Raw genomic sequence first — 27,386 nt, 5'->3', positions numbered from 1 at the left:
TGATTTTGTAGCCCAAGAACATAAAGTCTGCCACTGTTTTCATTGTTTCCCTATTTGCCACGAAATGATGGGACCAGATGCCATGATCTTCATTTTTTGGAATGTTGAGTTTTGAACCAGCTTTTTCGCTGTCCTGTTTCACCTTTATCAAGAGGCTCTTTAGTTCCTTTTTGCTTTCTGCCATTAGGGTGGTATCATCTAGATATCTAAGGTTATTGGTATTTCTCCCAGCAATCTTGATTCCAGCTTGAGCTTCATACACCCCAGCATTTTGCCTGATGTACTCTGCATATAAGCTGAATAAGCAGGGTAAGAATATATAGCTTAGATGTACTCCTTTCCTCATCTTGAACCAGCTCATTGTTCCTGTTCACTTCTAAATGTTGCTTCTTGACCTGCATACAGTTTCTCAGGAGGCAGGTAAGGCGGTCTGGTATTCCCACATCTTTAAGAATTTCTACAGATGTAGAAGCCAAGGTTGCAAAGATCTGTAACTTACCTATCCCAGGTGAGTTGACTTGTGAGTGAGAGTCAAGACCATGACACAGGTTCTCTGAACGCCTGACCAACACGTTCACCATTTTACCAATCCCTCACACACTAGTCTCTTCTTTCAATTCAGGAAACAATTTTTCCATACTTCCCTGGTGCTTCCTTTTCCCCATAGGATGTGTGCAGAGGAGATGCCACACTTTGAAAGAGAGACTATCATGGAACGTAGAATCTTTGATCCTGGTTAGTGGTGGCACCCACCTGGCTACTTCTCAGCAAATAAGCTCTTTAGCAGCAGGATCACATCAGTCAAAGAAAAGAAACAAAGCCTTCCTACCTGAATGCAAAAACTGTGAGAAGAGGGAACCATGACTCTTTTTTTTTTTTTAACATATACACATTTGGTGAAAGTATACTTGTGTCTATACAGTGCAATCACTCTAATTCCTTTTCACCACCTCAAATTGCAAGACACTTTTATATTAACCCTGCCTGGAGCAGGAGCTCCACCCATGACAAAGGTCATGAGGAAGGAGGCTCGGCATACGCAAAGGCGGGATCGAGCCTCAGGAGTCCCCCTGGAAATTCTCGAGCATCTACCCCCAAAACCAGAGTCTGCCTATTTTCTGCTTTGTGCTCTCACCTACACCTCTGACTTTACGGGGGGCTGTCCCCATTACCTCCCTCTGAAAAAAGAGTTAACTTATAGCTCCAGTTAATAAAGTTCCTGGGTGTGACAGTGTTTCAACCTACAAACTCCTTTGGAAGTCCTCTAGCCTGCCTGAATAGGTTTTTCTGGCCACATGTGATTGTTCAGAGCCTCCCAACTGTGAGAGGCATGAGATGTTCTAAACTGTCTGAATACAGATTCCTTTGAGCAGTTAAAAGATTGATTAGAAATTGTATTGGTGAAGGGTTTTTCACTTGTTGGGCCAATGTTTGCTGCTAAGTCTCCATATCCCTTACCTGCTGTGTCCCTGGCAGTGTATTGATTAATATAATTGGTGTAAGTAGTAGCTTTAATGTCTGTAACCTGGGACCCTTGAGTTAATTCTTTTTCTTGTTACAGCCCACCACACCTTTGCCCTATAGGAATGCAACTTTAATGCTTTTGAAGGGTAGTGCCTGACTTCAGAATAATCACCTGTAGAGAAAAATAAGTTTCTTAAAATGTTAACAGGCCTCCGGGCCAGAAGATGATGCAAATCACCTAAACTTTTGCATATGATAAGTCTGCAGAAAGAAAAGCCTGGCTTACTGCATGACTCTACCCCTTCCCCCATTATCCTCTATGCATAACTTAAGGTATAAAAACTACTTTGGAAAATAAAGTGCAGGCCTTGTTCACCGAAACTTGGTCTCCCCATGTCGTTCTTTCTCTCACCTTCTGGCTGAATTATTCAGCCTCTTTTCTCCACTGAATTTCCTCACTGAGCTATCCATATTTCAGCCTCTTTTCTCCACTGAATTTCCTCACTGAGCTATCCTTATTTAACCACTCTTTACATCTTTAATTACATTTAAATAAGCTGAAGTTTCCTGATCACCGACGCCGTCCCTGCTTCGAATTCCCTGGATCAACCGGGGCTGGACCCCGGCATAACCCTCTGACAAACATGGGTTTCCCTGATAGCTCAGTAGGTAAAGAATCCTCCTGCAATGCGGGAGATCCCAGCTAGATTTCTTGGTCAGGAAGATCCCCTGGAGAAGGGAAAGGCTACCCACTCCAGTTTTCTGGCCTGGAGAATTTCATGGACTGTATAGTCCATGGAGTCGTAAAGAGTTGGACATGACTGAGCGACTTTCACTTTCACTTACCACAAACATATGGTTTGAGGGCAGACTGGGGTGGGAAAAATGGGTGAAATTGTTTAAATTTCAGCACCTTAGAGAAGAGTTGGAGAACTAACATTTCCAGGTGCTAGACTAGCCATCTTATATGCAGTGATTCATTTAATTTCCCAATTAATACAAAGTGAGCATAATTACTTCTTTATCACATTATCTGCCTTTAATTACACTGCCTGGTTTCCTTCATTAACACTATCTGAGATTATCTTGTTCAACAATGTGTCTCCTCCTATCCTATTTCACATCCTCCCCCTCAGCATTTCAATAAAACTCCATGGGAAAGGCGGAGAAGGCAATGGTAACCCATTCCAGTACTCTTGCCTGGAGAATCCCAGGGACAGAGGAGCCTGGTGGGCTGCCATCTATGAGGTCGCACAGAGTCAGACACGACTGAAGCAACTTAGCAGCAGCAGCTGTGGGAAAGGGGTGTCACTTCTCAACTGCATCCTCATGGCCTATGAAGTAGTCAATCAACATCTGTTGAATAAATCTATTATAGCAATTCTTGAATCAAGGATGCATACTAATCTCTTCCCATCCACTTGTGGGTTATTCTGTTGAGAATTTCTGGTTTTGAAGCCTCATATTTAGTCTGATTCTTCCACTTTGCAGGTGAGGAGACTAAAGTCTGCTGCCAGCCTTGGTTTTTGTTTTTTAAGGTAGCTTTCACATCCCTGGAGTCTTTAAACATGAGCCACAATTTCCCAGGAATACCCTCTCTCTGCCCCAACTTGCTTTTACTTGATTATATTTTAAATCTACCACTAAACAAATCTAGATTCCTACTCAGGGACCATTAAAGCCATCCATAATAATCCTAAAATTGATGTTGGTAAAAGTTCTCTTTGTTCTTAAGAATGTAATGTCACCTATAAACTTTGCCTACATATCATTATATCATTAAATAACTTAGAATAGTTGTTGTTAAAATCAAGCTCCCCTAATGCCTCTACTTCCCAAAGTAGCACATATTAATAGGAAAACAAGACTGATATTAAGTTTAAAGCTCAATCCCAGTCTGTGTTTTCATGAATACAAACACAACTCTAAAAGGAAGAAAAAATCACAACATTCTATTATTCTTTACATCATTTTATATGCAAATTCCTGATCAATAACTGCATCTCACATTGGGAATTTATCCCAGGAAACTACTGCTGTAAGGGATACAGTAAATCTCCAAACAAAATACGATGTAGAGGAAGTGTGGTATGTTAATCAACTAGAGACAACACGGGAGCACCAAACTCACTCGGCCTGAACTCACAGCCAAGCATGCCAAGGGCCACGCGGCATCCAGCCATCCCTTCTTTAGAAAGCTAAGTTTAATTTGAATCAGTTAAACAACTACATTTTATGGTGACATATTTCTTCAGTGAATTGTGCAGGATGGAGAGCTTAGTCCAAGATAATTGAGTTGCTAAAATATCTGCCTTATAAGATTTAGAATTTTAAGGTAATCTTTGTTACTAATTTCCATATAATTGTCTCATATCCAAATTAAACCTGCAACATTTTCTATCCTCTGTGTCACTGATTGATTCAAGCTGCAGATGAATATTCCTTTTCTCTCCTCTTCAATTGATTCTGCCCATTTTTCTGGGTGAACTGAATGTTCTCAAAAGTCACAATAGAAATGTCACAATAACTGTGGAGAAAATGTGGGTTTCCATAAACCACCAAAGTGTGTTCTTGATTCAGAAATCTCAGGGGGCCTGTGTCTTCAAAGTAGATTTGTTCTCCACATATAACTCTTATTTGTACGTATTTGTGATTTCATTCTCTATAAAAGAGAATATTTCATTGGTTCTGATTTCCTTCTGATGTTTTTGTCCCATTTTGTTAACATTCTTGGTTCCTGCTTCATAGCCTTCAGGGATATTCAAACTAGAAAAATGCTTTGCTTGCACTTCATGGATGGGAATGGGAATGAAATTGCTTTCTGGTTCTGAAAACCTGAATTTTGAGAAAGGAAATACAAATTTCCCAAAAAGTTAGTTGAATATATTGCCAAGCTTGGCTTGTGCTTTGGGTTTAATGAACAGAACTGTACATAATTATATTGAAGGATACTCTTATAAAGTCATGCAAATGAAAACAGCTTTGCCAAATTTATCATAGGCTACTACAGGCTGAGACACTTGGCACCACTTCAAAGAAATTCACAAGTGCTAATATGAGCTAGGAATTTTTGTAACTTTTATTGTGCCTTATAGGGAAAACAACCTTCTAATAAAAAGATACATTAGTTCTCAATATAAAAATCAATTTTAATTGAAAAGAATCATTAAACTTTTCCCTCTTGTGGGACCAACTATCAATCAAAAATTTTAAATTTGATAAAAAATTTTATTTGGTTTTGACCAATCTTCTTCCTCTCATTGCATTCTCCAGATGTGTTTGGACTTCAAAAAAGTCATACAGTTAGACTTTTTCTTTAGATTTTGGTTTTATCAATTAGAGAATTTTGACTTCTAATGAGTATAAAACTTCTAAGTTTCATTTTTTAATCTCTCAAAAGGTAACCCTAGTACACTGTTAGTGGAAATGTAAATTGGTACAGCTCCTATGGAAAATAGTATGATGTCTTCTCAAAAAAACTAAAAATAGAACTACCATATGATCCAGTAAGTTCACTCCTGGGAATTAATCCCCCAAAAATGAAAATGCTAATTCCAGAAATCATATGTACCAGAATGTTCATAACAAAATTGTTTGCAATAGCCAAGATATGGATACTATTCGGACATAAAAAAGAATGAAATTTTGCTATTTGCAACAACATGGATGGATTTGGAGGGTGTTATGTTAAGTGACGTAAGTCAGACACAGAAAGACGAATACTATATTATATATTATATCATATACATGTGAGGTCTAAAAAGTAAAATTACAAATATAACAAAATAGAGAAAAACATTTTTGAGAACACAGGAATAAAATGATTTAACTGGTGAGCCATGGTCCCAAGACAGAAGTGACTCTTACAATAATATTGCTTCTGATTATTTTTAAATATACTGCAGAATTTTTCATAATTTATTAATGGGATTTATAACTTCTTGAGGGAACTGAGCTGAATAGATGGAAATATTTTAAAATAAACTAAAAAACATAGCATTCCTTAACTCCAGCTGACTGCTGCTGCAAAGTCGCTTCAGTCGTGTCCGACTTTGTGCAACCCCATAGACGGCAGCCCACTAGGCTCCCCTGTCCCTGGGATTCTCCAGGCAAGAATATTAGAGTGGGTTGCCATTTCCTTCTCCAATGCACGAAAGTGAAAAGTGAAAGTGAAGTCGCTCAGTCGTGCCCGACTCTTAGCGACCCCATGGACTGCAGCCCACCAGGCTCCTCCGTCCATGGGATTTTCCAGGCAAGAGTACTGGAGTGGGGTGCCATTGCCTTCTCCACTCCAGTTGACTAGCCCTCATTAATAGCAGATATTTTTATAAGTTTTATAAATTTTGGAATCATCTTTATTTGTAAGTTGCAAAAAATAAACATAATATTGTTATATTGCTTAGATTTGTTTTATCTGATTAACAGTCTTCTAGAGAGGAAAAGAATTCGTATCTATTATTTACATAGCACTTTTAAAAACTCTCTAATTTGTTATAATTAACTATTCACTACTAGAAATGGCAACCCACTCCAGTGTTCTTGCCTGGAGAATCCCAGGGACAGGGGAGCCTGGTGGGCGGCCGTCTCTGGGGTTGCACAGAGTCGGACACGACCAAAGCGACTTAGCAGCAGCAGCAGCAGTACAAAGATAATCACTTCCATTAAATATATACCTACCATGTTCCAGGCAGTTTATTTGGGGAATGAATCCCAATTGGTATTATTATCACCAACTCATACAGTAGACAACTGGAAGTCAAAGTTACAAGGTCATTTAGTCAAGAGTAGAGCCATGATCTTACTTAGGATTGCTCTGATTCTAAAGTTCTAGTTCTATTGCCTCTTTCTAAGGGAAAAAACACAGATCAATGAATGTCTACCTGATTGCATGGGCCCTAATAAAATCATCAGAGCTAAAAGTTCACTTAGAGGGAAAAACTAAGTTTTACCCAACATATAACTGAAGAGGAATATTTTAAATTCACTATGAAACAGCTATAACATTAAAAGAAAGTTTTATTAGAAGTACATGAATTTAAAGGTAAAATTTGAATAACAAAGGGAAAATAAAATACTATATGTAAAGGGAATTAGGATAAATGATGGTTTAGACCTAATTCTATTCACTTTTTTAAAGAAATAAGGTCATGACAGTATTCCAGAACCTCCCTTTGAATATGCAGACCCCAGAAATGCTGGGAGAGCTACTCAAAGGACCAATGGATAACGTTCATAGGATTTAACACTTCTGGGGGAATCCCTCACATGAGGAAGCTGATTAACAGTTTTCAGCCAGAAGAGAAAGAGTTGCCTAAACACCTGAGCCTAACTGGAGCTGGTGGCATGAGCCCTGCATTTCAGATGTAGCAAAGGGCGAAATATCGGGCTATGTCTACCCTCAAGGCAAAAAGAAAAAGGCAAATATCATATGATATCACTTACATGTGGAATCTACAAATATAATAATAATACAAATGAACATATTTCAAAACAGAAACCAGACTCACTGACACAGAAAACAAACTTGTGGCTTCCAAAACAGAAAGAGGCTAAGGGTGAGGGATAAATTAGGAATCTGGAATTAACAGACACAAACTGTTACAAATAAAATATACAAACAAGGACCTATTGTATAGTATGCTCACTCACTCAGTTGTGTCCATCCCTTTGCAACCCCATTGACTGGCCTGCCAGGCTCCTCTGTCCATGTGACTTGCCAGGCAAGAATACTGGAGAGGGTTGCCATTTCCTTCTCCAGGGGACCTTCCCAACCCAAGATCAAACTCCCATCTCAGGTGTCTCCTGCATTGGCAGGCAGATTCTTTACTGCTGAGCCACCTGAGAAGCCCAACTGTATAGCACAGGGAATTATATTTAATACCTTGTAGAACCTTAATGGAAAAGAATCTGAGAAGGAATCCCACCTGAAACACTGTAAATCAACTAAAATTCAGAACAAAAAATTATTGGAAGTTTGTCCAATAATCTGAGAGGGCAGAACTGAGCATGTAACATTAACATATGATTTCAGATTACTCACTAGGGATGTAACCAAAGAGACAGAGATTTTCACTTTTCAGACTAGAGAATTAGTCCTCTTATTAGACAACAGGGGCTTCCCAGGTGGTACTAGTGGTAAAGAGTCTGCCTGCCAATGCAGGAGACCTTAGAGATGCAGATCCGATCCCTGAGTCAGGAAGATCCCCTGGAGGAGGGCATGGCAACCCTTTCCAGTACTCTTGCCTGGAGAATCTCATGAACAGAGGAGCCTGGTGGGCTACAGTCCGTGGGGTCACAAAGAGTCAGACAGGACTGAGTGAGCGAGCACAGCACACAGCACACGCAGTAGAACATAATCAGGCAGCCACCAGGAGAAAACACTATAGATGCCATTGTAGTGGCAGATGGAAGATACCCAATACACAGTGACCTCAGAACAGAATAAATGCAGAAGGCTATGCTTTCTCTCAAAACTACCCAGAAGCACTATTCTTCCTAGAATTAATCAACGCACATTTTGATTGGCCAGGTCTGAATTCTTTCAGGAAATCTGAGTGTTCCAGCTAAGACTACGGAGTGGTGACTGCCTCATTGCATAAGAGTCTCAAATATTCTATATATTAATTTATGTTCCAAGGAATATCATTAGAAGATTCTTTATCCTTCATCAGCCTGAGTAATTTTAGTAAATGATATAACAGTTATGAGAACCTAGAAGGAAAAATCCAAAAATGTGTGAAATGAGCCTCCTCTAGGTTCTCTTATCTGATGATCAAGGCCTCTATTTTGTCCTCTGTTCTATACCTCTGTGCTGAGTTCACCTCTCTCTTTCACATCCCACCTAAATGATCAATGGCAAGTTAATGTTTACGTTATCACCATCAGATTCTTTTTCAGCCTAACTACACCAAAGCACATCTTCCAAATGTCCCAGTGTAACCTATACAAAATACAAAATTTATTTCTGAATGTAATGCTCAGATTGCAATAATTTTTGACATTGCAATATCAACATTACTTTTGAAACCTTGGTAAAGAACCAAAGCATCATTCCAACCTAGACATTGAATAGTATGGGGATATGTGACTTTGAAAATCAGGAGTAACTTTTCTGTTTTCCATCTTCACAAAGCTTAGCAACTTCTACCAATTGAGTGATGCAAATTTAGTCAGCCATCTAAAAAATGTGTCTAAATCTGATTCCATTTCAGTATAAGAACTTACAAAAGACCCCCAAAATTCAAATTACAACGTCTGATCTACTAAGTAAAGAAAATATAGCTTGAGGTGTATCTTCCAAGAAGTCAAAAAAAAAATCATACACAATACACTTCAATATAGCATTTTATGTACATTGCCACCAGAGAAACAAGCTGAAAGGTCAAATACTGTTCTCGTATCAGGCTACCCAGATTCTTTCAACACAAGTAATGAAAAGAGGAATGATTATTTGTGTAACGTGAACATGACTGAGGTGACCAATTTGTAACAGGCGTGTATTTCTTTACGCGTAGTTCATGCACAGATAAGCATGCTGTTCGCAGCCAGGAGGTCAAGATAATCTAGTACTGAGTGGCTTCTGGCACAGACCTGGTGTCACCAAAAGTTGTAGCTTAGCCAGTCACCCGATAATGCACAGCTGCTTTAGTCTGCTTTTGTTTTATCTGGAGCTTGGAATTACGTCATTTAAGCCCACCTCCTAGCCACTTCTTTTGAGTTACGTAAGCAAAGAGCAAATTAGCGAAGATGGCGGTCAGGCTCTCTCAACCCACGTTCGGTGGTGACTATGTACCGCAGAGCTACATACAGCACTGCACATGCGTCACCAGCTCTCCCGCCCTGCTGCAGGGACGCACAAGCTCCACCCAGAAGCAGCTGGGCTTTCGGCTGCCTCACGGCTGTGTCGGCTGCGTCGGCTGCGTCAACCATGAAAGGAGAGAATGCACGCGAATGCTGCTACGCATCATTTTGTGTTATGTCCGCTGCAGGAGATCAGTCCTGGGTGTTCTTTGGAAGGAATGATGCTAAAGCTGAAACTCCAATACTTTGGCCACCTTACGTGAAGAGTTGACTCATTGGAAAAGACTGATACTGGGAGGGATTGAGGGCAGGAGGAGAAGGGGACGACAGAGGATGAGATGGCTGGATGGCATCACCGACTCCATGGACATGAGTTTGGGTGAACTCCGGGAGTTGGTGAGGGACAGGGAGGCCTGCGGTGCTGCAATTCATGGGGTCGCAGAGTTGGACACGACTGAGTGACTGAACTGATCTGAACGGGTGCTATGCCTGCCAGAAGAGAATAAACCTGTCTCTAGTTGCTGCGGCTCCTCGCGTTTCCTGCCAGCTTCTTAGTGCGCAACTTGCCCACCCTGGGTTCAGGAGCTGTGTGGACAGTGTGAACAGCGAGGCAGCTGGCGCTATGAGCAGGATGGGAAGCAATACAAGTTACTAATCCCAGAGTTTCTCCTATGTATGTATGAAATGTGTGTGTGTGTCTGTGTGTTAGCTGCTCAGTCAGTTCTGACTCTTGTGACCCCATGGATCGTGGCCAGCCAGGCTCCTCTGTCCATGGGATTCTCCAGGCAAGAATACTGGGAGTGGGGTGCCATTTCCTTCTCCAGAGGATCTTCCCCACCCAGGGATCGAACCCATATCTCCTGCATTGACGGATGGCTTCTTTAACACTGAGATGCTAAGGTAGTACACGTGCTAATAAATCTGTTTGTTTTTCTTTGTTAATTTGTCTTCTGCTACAGGGGCCTCAGCTCCTCAACGTAGAAGGAAAGATACTTCTCTTTCTCTACAATACAAAAGTAAATAAAATGAAGCCTGGTTGCACTCAACTTTAACAAGACACTGATTTCCTTGTAAAATTCCAATAGGATGTGAGTTCCTGAGTAGTCACAGATTTTAGCATAGCTTCAGAAAGAGACCAGAAACAATGGAGAATTATTAGGATGATATGTTGAAACTGGAAACATGTTCCTCTCTCAAGTTCAAGTGACTTTTGATAACCGGTTGTCTGCTATTTGGGCTCCAACCCCTGGTTTTGACCAGGCCTCTGATTTGATCTGGGTCATTAAGATCTTTTTAACGTAGTTTTTCTGTGTATTCTTGCCACCTCTTCTTACTATCTTCTGCTTCTGTTAGGTCCATATCATGTCTGTCCTTTATTGTGCTCCTTTTTGCATGAAATATTCTAATTTTCTTGAAGAGATCTCTAGTCTTTCCCATTCTATTGTTTCCTTCTATTTCTTTGCATTGATTACTGAGAAAGGCTGTCTTATCTCTCCTTGCTCTTTGGAACTCTGCATTCAGATGGATGTATCTTTCCTTTTCTCCTTTGCCTTTCAATAGTCTTTTCTCAGCTGTTTCTAAGTCCTCCTCAGACAAGCATTTTGCCTTTTTGCATTTCTTTTTCTGGGATATGGTTTTGATCACCGCCTACTGTACAATATTACGAACCTCATCCATAGTTCTTCAAGCAGTCTTTCAGGTCTAATCCCTTGAATCTATTTGTCACTTCCACTGTATAATCGTAAGGGATTTGATTTAGGTCATACCTGAAAATGGTCTAGTGGTTTTCCCTACTTTCTTCAACTCAAGTCTGAATTTGGCAATAAGGAGTTCATGATCTGAGCCACAGTCAGCTCCTGATCTTGTTTTTGCTGATTGTATAGAACTTCTCCATTTTTGGCTGCAAAAGAATATAATCAATCTGATTTTGGTATTGACCATTGGTGATGTCCATGTGTAGAGTCTTCTCTTATGTCGTTGGAAGAGGGTATTTGCTATGAGCAATGTGTTCTCTTGGCAAAACTCTGTTAGCCTTTGCCCTGCTTCATTTTGTACTCCAAGGCCAAATTTGCCTGTTACTCCAGGTATCTCTGGACTTCCTATTTTTGTATTCCAGTCCCCTGTAATGAAAAGGACATGCTTTTTGGGTGTTAGTTCTAGAAGGTCTTGTAGGTCTTCATAGAACCATTCAACTTCAGCTTCTTCAGCATTAGTGGTTGGGGTGTAGGCTTGGATTATTGTGATATTGAATAGTTTGCCTTGGAAACGAACAGAGATCAGTTGTTTTTAAGATTGCACCCAAGTACTGCATTTCAGACTCTTTTGTCCAAGCAAGACTTCAACAGTATGTAAACTGAGAAATTCCAGATGTTCAAGGCTGGATTTAGAAAAGGCAGAAGAGCCAGGGATCAAATTGCCAACATCCATTGGATCATAGAAAATGCAAGAGAATTCCAGAAAAACATCTACTTCGCTTCACTGACTACACTAAAGCCTTTGACTGTGTGGGTCACAACAAAACATGGAAAATTCTTAAAGAGATGGGAATACCAGACCACTTACCTGCCTCTTGAGAAATCTGTATGCAGGCCAAGAAGCAACATTTAGAACAGAATATGGAAAAACAGATTGGTTCCAAATTGGGAAAGGAGTACGTCAAGGCTGCATATTGTCACCCTGCTTATTTAACTTCTATGCAGAATACATCATGCGAAATGCCAGGCTGGATGGAGCACAAGCTGGAATCAAGATTGCCAGGAGAAATATCAGTAACCTCAGATAAGCAGATGACACCACCCTTACGGCAGAAAATGAAGAGGAACTGAAGAGCCTCTTAATAAAAGTGAAAGAGGAGAGTGAAAAAGTTGGCTTAAAATTCAACATTCAAAAAACTAATATCACAGTAACCCCTTCCATCACTTCTTGGCAAATAGATAGGAAACAATGGAAACAGTGACAGACTTTATTTTGGGGGGGCTCTAGAATCACTGCAGATGGTGACTGCCGCCATGAAATTAAAAGATGCTGCTCTTGGAAGAAAAGCTATGACCAACCTAAACACCATATTAAAAAGCAGAGACATTACTTTGCCAACAAAGGCCCTCTAGTCAAAGGTACGGTTTTTCCAGTAGTCATGTATGGATGTGAGAGTTGGACTATAAGGAAAGCTGAGTGCCAAAGAATTGATGCTTTTGAACTGTGGTGTTGGAGAAGACCCTTGAGAATCTCTTGGACTGTAAGAAGATCTAACCAGTCCATCCTAAAGGAAATCAGTCTTGAATATTCATTGGAAGGACTGATGCTGAAGCTGAAGCTCCAATACTTTGGCCACCTGATGCGAAGAACTGACTCATTAGAAAAGACCCTGATGCTAGGAAAGACTGAAAGCAGGAGGAAAAGGGGACCCCAGGGGATGAGATGGCTGGATGGCATCACTGACTGGATGGACATGAGTTTGATCAAGCTCTGGGAGTTGGTGATGGACAGGGAGGCCTGGCGTGCTGCAGTCCATGGGATCGCAAAGAGTGGGAAAGGACTGAGCGACTGAACTGAACTGACATGATCTATACCTGGGTTCACTATACTGAAAGAATGTGGTAGGGTGTACTATTGTTACACTGGGTCACAAGCCTGATACATGGTTTCATTAACAATTAGCAACAAAAAAATTCAAGCTATATTTTTTTGACCATGTTCCCAAACTGTACTGTTTAATTGTGTGTTACAAAGAATTGCTCCCTAATTAGTAGTTTCACTCATAAACTACTTTCATACCCTCAGTCATATTTAAATATCCTAAAAGATTTTATTTAAGCCCAGGTTGCTTTAAAATTCAAAAAATCTCAGCATCATAATTAACCAAATTTTACTATGTGAAACACACATGCCCCAGATATACACATGAACAAAGATACAAGGGAAAACTCACATAAAAGAATCCAAGTGGTCCAGATATATGTGGCATTTTCATTCCCAAGAGATACTTGGCTTGTGAAGTCACGACATGGGTGGCAGCCCCAGTTGTCATTGCACTGACCACAGGCTCTGTAATCAGGAATGTGGCACTGCCCAGTTGGAGCACAAACATGGCCACCTAAGAGGACAAAGAAAGGTGAGACTTCCCAGGCTTCCTAGAGGGTTTCATATCTGACACATTTTCATTTTCAGCACACAGACACAGAGAAATGATGTGAAATGTGCTCTTTAAATTTCATTCATTCAACAGATTGGTTTTCTTTAGTAGGTTCCAAGACTTTCCAAATGTTTTGGGGTACAATTACAAGTCTTTCGATTAAAGTTAACACAGTTATTTTTTGAACATTGAATTTTTTTTTCCTATTTTCCTAATAATGCATGTTACAAGAAAGGAAATATGTTCAAATCAGTTAATATATGGCAGTCTGTGGGTGAAAAATAAAACTTGCATTATCTATAATTTTTTTAAAAGTCCAAAGGACATAATTCATGACTTTATACCCAATAGGCTTAAAATTTCAAAAGCATTGAGGAGAAAAGTCCATTTCTTGAGTTTCTGCCAGGTTCTAAGAAACGGAAACATACTGTTTTGACGAGATACTCTGTCAAGGAGCTGTAAAGGGCCTATGTTAATAAGAAGACATCAGTGTTTATGGAGAAGAGGAAAAGACAAAAGAGATAGGTTTAAGGAATATGCCTTAAGAAACCCAGGAATCAATAGGAAAGTCATTTTCGATAAACTTTTCCTTTCTGCTCATAACATTATACTCCATTGCAAAACTGCTTCATGACCAGACAAAATCATCTCATCTAAGCAGAAGCCTGTGCATTGAGTTCTTCTGGGCAAAAGATGACAGCAAGAATCAAGTCTCTTTTCTCACTGTTAACACTGCAATGATCAGTGAAGAGAAAGAACTCTGAGGAGATGGCCCACTCTCTGACTACATCCACTATATCCATGTAAACAGTCATAGAAATTTGCCGTTTTGAAAGTAACATTAAATTATATTCATGAGTATTCACACTGAAAAAGGGAACACAAAGTGGGTTATATCTTCTTAATGTGTTAATTATAATATTTAGGTCAGGTCTTAAAATTCTTGTTGGAAAATAAAATTAAGTATTAAAGAAATCAAAGGAAAGAATAGCAATGAAATTTCCTTCTATCAAGATGACATAGTAATAAAAATGAGAAGTATAAAGTGCTAAATACTCCCAGAGCATACACTGCAAAATATATCATTTCCTTCACATCACAATGCCCCTTGACCAAAAACAATAATACTCTAAACTTGTATTTAGGATGGAGTTTTCTGGGCTCAAATCTGAAAACTTGACTTCTGATTCTAACTTTACCATATCCTAGTTTTCTGCCTTTAGAATATCTCTTAAAATTTTCCAAGCCTCACTTCATCATCTATAAAAAATGAGAATGATGTCTGCTCTATTGATTTTTCAGAATTGTTGAGAATGTGAAATAACACATGAAAGAGTGTTGAAACCCATAAAATTGCAACATGTGTGTTGTACCTGGAATGTCATAGGATACCATATATATTTACATGCATGGAAAACTAGGCGCTAGATTTGCAATGTAAAAAAGCCACACCGAATTTTCCAACTCTAGAGAGCATGAAATAATTCATCAGTGCAGAAAGAAATGTATTTGAATTGCTTGCATTTTTGCAACCCCCTTTTATTCAATATGTAATAAAGGAAACAGTACAGGTTGCCAACATAGAAATCAGGCAATTCTTTCACCAAAATATGAAACCAGAGCAACAGCTTCTATTACCAACAGTTTTTTTTTCAGCAATTGTGTCGGTTTGTCAAATAGAAATGTCCCAAGGGAAATATCCAATCAATCAGTGGTGTAGCTACAAGTGGAACACACTGATTCATAATCTTTTGATTTTTATCCTAAAAACACAATTAGTTAAGAAAAATATGGAACCAATTTTTTCCACGTATCTTTCTATTAGTTAGCTCCAAATTATGACACTAATTCTTACAGGCCATGAGGATGAAACTAGCATATTATTGAGGCAAAATTAGGAAAAAATAAAATATTATTGAGAGTTGAGTTTTCATTTCACTGAAATGCAGCATACAAGCGATCCAAATTTTTGAAATTGGAAACCTGCTTGCCTACATGGAACTTTACACATATGTGGAATGTCAGAAAGTTCTTATCTGTATGTGAAGAAACCTTATTTTCATTTGTTTTGAGAAGCAAACTCCTTTGAGAGAACGTGTATATATCATCACCATTTTACATTCTGGTTTTTATTTGTTTCTTACCCAGCACCTACTAAGAGGGGTTAGTATTTTCTCATGACTGAGAAACAAAGGTCACCTAACCTGAAGTGATACACCAACCACTTCCAGCTAACCACTATCTTCTAGTAAAAACTTCTTTGTCATTTCCACAACCAGATTGCTACAAATAGAAAGATATAGGAAAAGTTCAAAACATAAAGAGCTAAGCCATTTCAAATCTTGAAAATATATATACCTACCTCACGATATAAACCAAAAAGTTTGCAGTAATCTCCTGTAAAACTTATCCAAAGACCACATGTATTTTTGTAATACTCTTCTTGTACACATTTTTATGCTTTAGAAAAAACCTTCCCAGTAACGGATAAATTCTTGAAATGGAGACTTCTTGACTCTTAAAAGTTCACCAAGCCCCTTAAGACCTCCCTTCTGATACAAAACATCGTGTATGTGAAGGATGATTGCAAACATGTGAGATTTAACTAAAGAGAAATTACTTTCTTCTGGATGACGACATTCTCCATAACCCAAGACAAGGGCAGACATTTTAAGAAGAAAAAAGAGGGATAGGAAGAGAAAAAGAAGAAGGAGAAATTTAAGAACATCTCTTTCCTCACCACCCACATCAAAATGAGGGCTCTAGTATACAGAGGCTGAGGGGCACAAGTTGAAGGCAGCAAGAACCTATAACACACAGGCTTTGTAGGAGGTATCCACAGAGGGAACTGAAGTTTCCAAGATTATCCTGGAACTTAAGTATGTAAAATGAGGACTCTTATAGAATATTTTGCTTGGAGGCCTAATACTTAAATTTTATGCCAATGTCAAAAAACATTAGGTTAATGACAATAATGCAGAAGGCAATGGCACCCCCCTCCAGTACTCTTGCCTGGAAAATCCCATGGACGGAGGAGCCTGGTGGGCTACAGTCCATGGGGTTGCTAAGAGTTGGACACGACTGAGCGACTTCACTTTCACTTTTCACTTTCCTGCTTTGGAGAAGGAAGTGGCAACCCACTCCAGTATTCTTGCCTGGAGAATCCCAGGGACAGGGGAGCCTGGTGGGCTGCCGTCTATGGGGTCGCACAGAGTCGGACACGACTGAAGCAACTTAGCAGCAGCAGCAGCAATGACAATAAACAGCCACATCAACTCCTTTTACTAATAATGGGGATGATAATAATTATAATCTGGCTAGCCAACTCCCAAAATTTGCCCATGCAACAGTTTATGAGAAAATTAATTTCATACAATATATTTCAGCTGTTTGTAGTAATGTTGATATTCTGGGCTAATGCTGAAAACCTCTGACACACATTACCAAGGTTCACTAGCATGATACTATTTGGTAATGCTCTTATAAACACCATGTGTTCTATATAAATTGAATGTATCTCAGATCTCAAACCATTTTTTACAAGAGGCCTTCAAGTAGTGAAAAAAGAAAAGAGTGCATAGCAAACAACTACACTGACCAAGTGGATGGAATACTGCACGCATTTCAGGTTTTATCAGTTTGCAGTCTGTAAAATTATATTATACCAAATCATTTCTTTGTTTGTTCAATGCATATTTATCGAATACCTACTAGGGGCAGGACACAATATTGTTGCAGAACACAGAGATAAAGATACAGTTCATACTTTGAAAGACATTATAAAGTGAGGCAAAGTGTTGGTGTTAGGAGCAGGTATTGTTAACCAGGAGTGTAAGGAACTGCCGTGTAGCTGTCACGAGGAAGGTAAAGACCAAGAAGCTGAGTGGGAGCGAAAACTCGAAAAGCCCTTTGTTCTCTACCGAGCATTGCATGCAGACTCGGGGAAGAGAACTAAATTGCTCCTGGTAATAGAGCAGTTGGCTTTCCCTGTGGTTCAGTGGTAAAGAACCTTCCTAAATCCATTGCAGGGGACATGGGTTTACTGGGTTAGGAAGATCCCCTGTAGAAGGAAATGGCAACCCACTCCAGTATTCTCGCCTGGGAAATCCCACAGACAGAAGGAAACGAGAGGGCGACAGTTTGTGAGCCCGCAGAAGAGTTCAACATGACTCAGCAATTAACAACAGGAGAACAACCGAGTGCTCCCCAGGGATATGGCAGGGAAAAAGCTCTGTGTGACCAGAGAGCTAGAGAAACAACGTCAAAAGGACACCTATGAAGTTGTGTGCTGTGGAATTCAGCCCTCCTCCATACTATTCAGTAATAAAAAGAAATGGCCTATCAAGTCATGCAATGACTTGAATGAATAATGAATCTTAATACTGTAAGTGAATGAAGATGGTCTAGAAAAGCTACATATTGCATGATTGCATTATACGACATTCTAGAAAAGGCAAAGCTAAAGAGACAGTAAGCGGATCACTATTTTCCAGGGGCTTGGAGAATGTCCTAGGTGAAACACAGGGAATTTTTAAGAATGGTGAAACTAGTCTGTACAGTACTGTAATGGTAGGTATATGAGAGTAAGCATTTATCAAAACCATGAACCTTAATGTGTATGAATTTTTTAGAAAATTATTTGGAGGTTGGGAGGTCCCAGGGTAGACTGCAGAATGTGACAAAGAATCTGACAACCAAAGCTGCATTTACTCTCTTTTTATGTTTGCCTTTTCTAAGTAGCATTTAAATGGACTCATACAATATATAGACTTTTCAGATTAGTTAAAGGTATGAAAAAACCTCATTGAAAGGGATGCAAAAAATGTGCTCACATGAATAACTCTGAAAATGAGTGAAGTATGTAAAGTGAAAGTGAAATTCGCTCAGTTGTGTTCGACTCTTTGTGACCCCATAGACTATACAGTCCATGGAATTCTCCAGGCCAGAATACTGGAATGGGTGGCTGTTCCCTTCTCCAGGGTATATTCTCAACCCAGGGATCGAAGCCAGGTCTCCCACATTGCAGGCGGATTCTTCACCAGCTGAGCCACCAGGGAAGCCCAAAGTATGTAAAACCAAAGGTAATAAAGATACTGTCCTTGAGTAGATAAAGTTAATTCCCATGGGTGTAGAGGTTAATAATTCTGAAACCATTATAAGTATACACTGGGACTGAAAAATGAAGTAAATGGATAGTAGATGGTGGGAGCCAGATTTCTCACTATTTAAGAAATCTATAGCAAGCAATGGAGAAGGCAAAGGCACCCCACTCCAGTACTCTTGCTTGGAAAATCCCATGGACGGAGGAGCCTGTTAGGCTGCAATCCATGGGGTCGCTAAGAGTCGGACACGACTGAGCGACTTCCCTTTCACTTTACACTTTCATGCATTGGAGGAAATGGCAGCCCACTCCAGTGTTCTTGCCTGGAGAATCCCAGGGATGGGGGGAGCCTGGTGGGCTGCCGTCTATGGGGTCTCACAGAGTTGGACACGACTGAAGTGACTTAGCATAGCACAGCATAGCAAGCAAGGGGAGGTTAAAATGATCAGTATGGAAGGGATAAGAATTGCGGACCTCAGTAGGAAATCATGTTTAACACAGATATAGATGAATATATTTAGAAATTAGAGAGATATGTTTACATACATAGGTTGACATGAAGTGAAAGTGTTAGTCACTCAGCCATGTCTGATTCTTTATAACCCTACAGACTGTAGCCCCCCAGGCTTCTCTATCCATGGAATTCTTCAGGCAAGACTACAGCAGTGGGTAGCCATTCCCTTCTAAAGGGGATCTTCCTGACCCAGGGACTGAGCCCAGGTCTCCTGAATTCCAGGCAGATTCTTTGCCATCTGAGCCACCAAGGAAGCCTATTGGCTGATACACATGCTTGTGTAAGCTGAGAAGTGACAACACCTCTGTGGCAAAGAGCACACGTAGCACATAAACCTTCATTTCTAGGAGCATTCGCCAATAACAGAAATCAGGTGTCCTTCGAAAAATGGCTGATTCTATGACCAGGGTAGGAAATATATACAATGAGCATGGGTCATCTTGTAGTGCCAGAGAGTAAAAAAGAGCTCCAAAAATAACTAACAAATAAATAAAAAAATGAGAGCATGTCAAGGAAGGACATAGAAGCCAACTGAAAAAAGCTCCCAATGCTCAAAGCCAGCACAATGTGAAGAACAACATAAATAAAGCAGTATTGAATTATAACCCAAAGGATAAAATAAATAACTCTGAGTCCATACTGATATAAATGATTGATTACATTTTAAAATGAGAGAGTTGGGAAACTCCTGTTCAGAAGAATTCCAGTAATTTATGTAGATACTCCCCACTCTTTATCTTAACTTTTTTTTAATATAACTCCCATATCTTAAGAGTAGGCAATGCATATTGACTTCTTTCCAAAAACTGCAGTTTGGAAAAGTGGAAAATAGAGTAATTTGAAGAAATCTGACAAACTAACACTAGTCCAGCCTGGTGATCCAGGTTAACATTAAGAGTGGTAAGTTAAGTTGAGAGTCTATACTCTTAATAAGATGTGATGAGAATCTCTCTCTCTCTCTCATCTTCCTCTCCAAAACCCACAACCCCAATTTAATCATGAGAAAAACATCAGACAAATTGTCCCAGTTAAGGGACATTCTAGAGACTATTGACCAATAGTCCTCAAAACTGTCAAGATTATCACAAACAAGAAAAGTCTCAGACATTTTAACAGTTAAGAGGACCCTACCAGGAGACAAGACAACTAAATGTAAAGCGGTGTACCAGCTGGGATTCTAGAACTGAAAACAACATCAGGTAAAACCTAAGGAAATCTGATTACAATATATGAACTTTACTTAAAAGCAGTGTATATAATCTGATACATTAGTTGTGACTAATGTAGATATCAATAATAGGGGAAATTGTGGGTGGGTAGGATACGTGGCAACTGTGTACTATCTTTGCAACTTTACTTAAAAAAAAATTCTAATTCAAGAAATTTGTTAAAAAAAAAAGAAAAAGAGAAAAAAACCTCCTCTACCTCTCTCACGGAAGCCTCAAGTAAGTCTGTATTTCTCCAACATGCATGCGTTGTTCAATACGAGTTCCCAAGTTCCACATACTTAGGGACAGGGGAAAAGAGGGACTCTAGGAGAAGCTCCAGGCAGCTGGGTTTCAGAGACATGATGTGTGCAGATAACTACACCAAGACAAACCTGCACACAGATAAAAGAGAGGAATAGAGAATGTGCCACCAGTTTTTCAGAAGGAGAATGCAATACTGCTAGACCGGAATATAATTATATCTTGACCCTTAAGGAATCCAAGAAGAAAGAGGCTATTAGAGGGAGGAGGGTTCAGGACAGGGAACACGTGTATACCTGTGGTGGATTCATGTTGATATATGGCAAAACCAATACAATATTGTAAAGTTTAAAAAAAAATAAAATAAAAACAAAACAAACAAACAAACAAAAAAGAAAGCATTGCAGAAAGAGGGAAGAATACGCATATAAAGCAGGATAGCATAGACTATGTATGGAAGACACAACATTGTTAGTTTAGAAGAAGCATAACTAGCCAAAAGGTGGTAATAACATTAAAGCAAGCCATTTTGACGTCACAATATAAAGCACTTTAGAAGCAGTGATGCTTTCCCTGATGCTGGGGAAGACTGAAGGCAGGAGGAGAAGCAGGCAACAGAGGATGAGATGGTTGGATGGCATCACTGACTCAATGGAGATGTGTTTGAGCAAACTCTGGTAGGTAGTGAAGGACAGGGAAGCGTGGCATGCTGCCGTCCACGGGGTTGCAATGAGTCGGGCATGACTGAGTCACTGAACAATAACAACAACATGCAGTGAAAATAAGAGTTTTCCAAGTGTGAGTGACATCACTCTTCCATATTTTTATTAAACACCTAATTTTGCAAACAAGTATGCTGCTTTCCTAAGGGAAATCATCCCTGAATACTCATTGGAAGGACTGAGCAATGACAACAACCTTGCACGCTGGCTCAGAAATCAAGCTGTGCTTTGGCAGTGTCAGTCTGATGACACTATGTGAAACAACTGGCTGTTTAAAAGGTCAGTATAAGAGCGGTTGTTGTTGTTGTTGTCCAGGCACTCGGTCATGACTGATTCTTTGTGACCTCATGGACTGCAGCACACCAGGCTTCGCTGCCCTTCACTATCTCCTGGAGTTTGCTCAAACTCATGTCCACTGAGTCAATGGTGCCATCCAACCATCTTGTCCCCCGTCACCCCCTTCTCCTCTTGAGAGGAGTAGCAAGAGTAAAAGAGACAAAAACACCTACATTGTACATAGCAAGAATGGATAACGGATCTGAGACAAATAGTGGATCATTCAGTAGGTAAACATGTTTAGGAAACCAGCACAATTCATATGTTATTTTTTATTACAGAATAGATTAGAAATTCACTTCATGGGAAATAGATGGGGAAACAGGGGAAACAGTGTCAGACTTTATTTTGGGGGGGCTCCAAAATCACTGCAGATGGTGATTGCAGCCACGAAATTAAAAGACGCTTACTCCTTGGAAGGAAAGTTATGACCAAACTAGATAGCATATTCAAAAGCAGAGACATTACTTTGCCAACAAAGGTCCATCTAGTCAAGGCTATGGTTTTTCCAGTGGTCATGTATGGATGTGAGGGTTCGAATGTGAAGAAAGCTGAGCACCGAAGAATTGATGCTTTTGAACTGTGGTGTTGGAGAAGACTCTTGAGAGTCCCTTGGACTGCAAGGAGATCCAACCAGTCCATTCTAAAGGAGATCAGCCCTGGGTGTTCTTTGGAAGGAATGATGCTAAAGCTGAAACTCCAGTACTTTGGCCACCTCATGCGAAGAGTTGACTCATTGGGAAAGATCCTGATGCTCAGAGGGATTGGGGGTAGGAGGAGAAGGGGACAACAGAGGATGAGATGGCTGGATGGCATCACCGACTCAATGGACATGAGTTTGAGTGAACTCCGGGAGTTGGTGATGGGCAGGGAGGCCTGGCGTGCTGCAATTCATGGGGTCGCAAAGAGTTGGACACGACTGAGCGACTGAACTGAACTGAGATTAGAAATTCACTGCTTAAGAATTATTTTTATTTGGAATTGCATGGTTGAAGGCTCAACCATAATCTTTTCAGTTCTCAGACTTTTGTAGAAAAGAAAATAGCCTCTAATGTAAGCGGCAGTGAGAATCAGAACTGCAAGGGGTGTACAACAATTTGACTCTTTGGCCTTCCATTCTGCCCTTCCACTGGTCTTCCTCGATGGCTCAGCGGTTAAAAGAATCTGCCTGCAATGCAGGAGATGCAGGCTCGATCCCTGGATCGGGCATAGTCGCTGGAGAGGAAGTGGCAACCCATTCTAGTATTCTTGCCTGAAATATCCCACGGACAGAGGAGCCTGGCAGGCTAGAGTCCAAAGAGTCAGACACAACTTAGTGATTATGCATGCATGCTATAGGAATGGAATTCTGCCCTAGCTAAAGAAAACAACTAAGTTTTAAAATGGGATGATTGGAGCATGATATTATTAAAAGACACGGAGGAGTTGGGGAGTTGTAGGAGTGGTTGTACTTCTATTTTTCTTCAGGCATTGGCTGGGGAATAGTTGGGAGAAGAGGTGGGAGATTTCACTGAAAAAGTCTTCACCTTTTAGCTAGATGGATCTGACAAAATCAATAACCAAACTAAAAAATTATAATACATTTTTTTTTTACTCCTTTTTCATTAAGAATTGTGTTACAATTTAAACAGATATATACCCATTCCTTATCTTCTGGTCGGGGGTGGAAAGAGAAAATGATAAATCAGAAGACACAAAAATAAAATCCCAATTTAATTTTGCCTATTTGACACGATAATGCTACGAACATTTTGTTGACTTTGTTCTTATTCAAATGATTCAACTCACATTTATTCTGTACCAGCTCTTAGAACTATGGAGTTCAACAGTTCTAGAGACTAAGTCCAGATAGAGAGGCAAATACCCAGAAAATATTTTCTGGTAGATCGAGAAGTCCTAACATGTAAGTCACATCCAAAGTCTTTTAGAGGAAGTCCAGAGATGTCAATGAATATTTCTCTGAGATGATTACCTTTGAGCTGAGCCTTGAAAGAAGTACAAGCGGTGTCATATAAGCGGTATGAGAAAGACCCTGAAGGTCTCAAGAACGGCGGACACACAGTTATATAACCAAGGACATTGCCCACCAGACGAACCATGCCTAAATCACGGCTGCTGCTATTGTCAAGGAGATAGTGTGGGAGACACTAGCATGGTGTCTGGCTTGAAAAGGTGAGCTGAGTTTCCTTGCTTCCTTTCACTGTATTAGTTTAAAAAGCTCTGCAGCATAGCACTTAAGAAACTGTATTTTTGAATTCAACTCCTACCTTGCCAATTCCTAATTATGAGATTCTAAATAAGTTGCTTTACTTTTCAGTATCTTCATCAGTATAATGGGAAGAAGAATATTTATTTCATAAAATACTGACAGAGGTTGAATACATGAATACATGCAGTAAGCTTAAAAACAGAGCTTAGCACATAGTAGGATAATAAATATAATTACTATTTTTAATGTGAGGAATTTTCAATTTATAATTTTAAGGATTTTAATTCTAATTTTATTAAGTGAACTGTGTCTTTGCTTTACTAGGTGGAAGCACAGCTGGAAAGATTTAAACAGTAATGGCTTATTGTCTGTAATGGTTATGAAACAGTGAAACATCATTAAAAGGAACTTTAGATTGTCCTCCCCGAGCATTACAATAGAATAAAATTGATTTTTCTGGAAGGAGTTAAGAATGATCTGTTGAATAGGCAGGTTAAACTAGTTAACATCTTAAATCCTTTCTATACTCATGATCCCTTTATTTAAAAGATGCAAAAAAGTATCTAGTACAAAATCAAAAGTAAGTGGAGAATCTCTTATTTGGGTCTGCAGTTGTTCTTATCATCCTGTAAGACATAAGACTATGTGTTTCCAGAATGTATCAGTACAATAATAAAAGGCTCTGTCACTAAATACCCCCAGCTATGTCATCCCATGCTTGTGTAACTGTCAAAGGAGCTGTATATTCCCGTGTCCTCTGGGGCAGAAATCTTGTCCAGAGGTTGCTTCAGAAAAGTAAAGCTTGGGAAATTTTCCAAAGGTAATCCCAGACCCCTTTAAGTTCTTGGAAAAAGGAAAAAAGGCAAAGTGCCTATTATAGAGGACAATAAAAGCTACAGAGAAAAGACAAAAGTTGTTTTGGTTTTTAAACTGCCATAATTTTTACTAAGTGCTTGTTTCCCCAGCAAAAATACTGATACTGGCATTTTAAATGGTTCCACCTTGCTTTGAAATTAACACCTCATTGCTGTAAGTGAAAGTGAAAGTCATTCAGTCTTGTCCGACTCTTTGCGACCCGAGGGACTATACAATCCATGGAATTCTCCAGGCCAGAATACTGGAGCGGGTAGCCTTTCCCTTCTCCAGGGGATCTTCCCAACCCAGGGAATGAACCCAAGTCTCCCGCATTGCAGGTGAATTCTTTACCAACTGAGCCACCAGGGAGAAGGATGTTCATTAAACTTAAATTTCATGATGTATGCATATCAAATAATTATGCTGTACACCTTAAGTTTATACAGTACTGTGGCCAATTATCTCAATAAAACTGGAAGAAAAATTCAATTGAGAAGAAAAGTTTAATTTAATAAAGCACCAATTTCCTTTTCTTTGCCACTCTCTCCCTTTCTTTACTCACAAATTTCAGTATACTTACCTGAATCACACCGCCGAGAAAGGAAACAGCTGCAGCAACACCAATCCTTTGCATCTCAAAGTCAGATAATCCCAGGACACTTGTGTTGCTGTGTGTGGTGAGGTTCTGACTGCTCAGAGGGACAAGTCGTTCCACTGCATTAGCGGATATTAAGGATGTCAAGGCAAACGTGCCTAAAACAGGGAAGGGATCCTCTGTTAGTACCAGACTGAATAAACATTATTGTATTCCACCATTAAAGGTGAATCTATCTTGTAAACAGAGAAGGCAATGGCACCCCACTCCAGTACTCTTGCCTGGAAAATCCCATGGACGGAGGAGCCTGTTAGGCTGCAGTCCATGGGGTCGCTAAGAGTCGGACAAGACTAAGCGACTTCACTTTCACTTTCATGCACTGGAGAAGGAAATGGCAACCCACTCCAGTGTTCTTGCCTGGAGAATCCCAGGGATGGGGGAGCCTGGTGGGCTGCTGTCTATGGGGTCGCACAGAGTCGGACACGACTGAAGTGACTTAACATATCTTGTAAAACCAAAACAGATCTATTAGAAGCATTCTCCTCTACATCCCCACTACTCAACCCTTCACTCTATGGAATAAACAGAAACTCACCTTTATATACACATATTTCTTGCACATACAGCCACACCATCTACTTGCTATTCCCTCCTAGGCCGTATGTTTTACCACCTCTCTGAAGATCTATATAGAGAATGCAGGACAAGGATAAAGATCCTAGTATGGACTTGGTATGGACTTGAATCCAGCTCCTCCATCTATCACTATCGCAACATAAAGTACATTACTCTGAGTCTAAATTGCCTCATCCATAAAGTGAGGGTGTTGCTGTTGCTCTTGTTCAGTTGCTCAGTCGTGTCCAACTCTTTGCAACCCCATGGACTGCAGCACACCAGGCTTCACTGTCCTTCACCATCTCTCAGAGTTTACTCAAACTCATGTCCATTGAGTCTGTGATGCCATCCAACCATCTCATCCTCTGTCATCCCCTTCTGCTCCTGCCTTCAATCTTTCCCAGCATCAGGGTCTTTTCTAATGAGTCGGCTCTTTGCATCAGGTGGCCAAAATAGTGGAGCTTCAGCTTCAGCATCAGTCCTTCAGGGTTGATTTCCTTTAGGATGGGCTGGTTTGATCTCCTTGCAATTGAAGGGACTCTCAAGATGCTTCTCCAACACCACAGCTCAAAAGCATCTATTCTTCCATGCTCAGCCTTCTCTATGGTCCAACTCTCACATCCATACATGACCACTAGAAAAACCATAGTTTTGACTATACAGATCTTTGTTGGCAAAGTAATGTCTCTGCTTTTTTTTTTTTAAATGAGGGTAATAATGCCTATATTCTAGAGTTTGAGAAGAATATGAAAGAGATGATAAATACCTCAATAAGCTCATTTGGAAAACGGGACCCTTTGCTGAATCTGAGACCCTTTGCTGAAATGCTTGCCCTTCCAATCTACTTAGACAATCTACTCTTGTCTTTCCTTGTTTGGCTCAAATCCCATATTCAACATAGATCCATCCCAGACCTTCCAGGCCAGGCTGAATCTTTCTATTCAGGGCACAGAAACAACAACATGCTGTGGCCCATGCACCATTCCTGTCTACCATACCTAGATATGGTTCAAAGATATTTCCCAAGAATTGTCCTGGCCTCACAGAAATGCAGGATTATTTTCAGCGTGTTCCTCTCTTTCTGCCAAGAGCTCTGATGCTCTTATCTTGGCACAGCATGTCTGAGAATGCAGCCACACCGGCAGGCGGATGCCAGTTCCCACAGAGAGGGTGTAGCAATTTGGGATTAAAGAAACAAATTGCAGCATTGTGCAAACATTCCAGCTCACTACCTAAAGACCTTAGTTTGCCCCAGATCATAACTGACACTTTGTGGAAAAGAGTCTACATCATAAGGTGTAGACATCTCAACAAATGGCATGCAGCCTCATACAGCAAGAGAGCCAATTCAAACAGAGACAATGTTTCAGTAAAAACCTAGCATAAGCAATCCCTTGGTTTCACAGGAGAAGGCAGTATGTGCTGTGATTCAGAATAGTATGATGATGGTAGCCTCCAATACACCTCACCTTAAATCCCAGCACACTGAATCTCAATCTCTTTATCTAAACATAGAAAGTATTCCTCACCCAATGGGGTTGTGATGAGACGTAAATCATGTAATCACCTGGAGA

The 27,386-nt window shown here is 40.0% G+C and overlaps 1 protein-coding gene across 15 annotated transcripts in view; it reads right to left on the bottom strand.

Annotated features, from left to right (window-relative positions):
- The window catches only part of SLC26A7 (solute carrier family 26 member 7), a 184,819-nt gene that overhangs the window by 96,231 nt on the left and 61,202 nt on the right, over positions 1-27,386 (bottom strand). For 13 of the 15 annotated variants that reach the window (XR_015140475.1, XM_086335892.1, XM_086335891.1 and 10 more), the window contains 2 exons: positions 25,183-25,355; positions 13,193-13,357 (listed from right to left, as the gene is read on the bottom strand). Coding sequence is in view for 13 of the 15 variants with exons in the window: in XM_086335892.1 (XP_086192018.1) it covers positions 13,193-13,357; positions 25,183-25,355 (338 nt within the window). In the remaining 2 variants the exon portion in view is untranslated. The remainder of the gene's footprint in view (positions 1-13,192; positions 13,358-25,182; positions 25,356-27,386) is intronic. The other 2 variants (XM_086335894.1, XM_086335899.1) reach the window with 1 other exon arrangement.

The sequence above is a fragment of the Bos grunniens genome, chromosome 14 (assembly GCF_055505025.1).
Source record: "Bos grunniens cultivar Pamir isolate PY7600 chromosome 14, Bosgru_T2T1.0, whole genome shotgun sequence".
In the NCBI taxonomy this organism is placed as follows: Eukaryota; Metazoa; Chordata; class Mammalia; order Artiodactyla; family Bovidae; genus Bos; species Bos grunniens.
The sequence above is the reverse complement of the archived record's forward strand: the minus strand, read 5'-3'. Positions and strand labels throughout refer to the sequence as shown.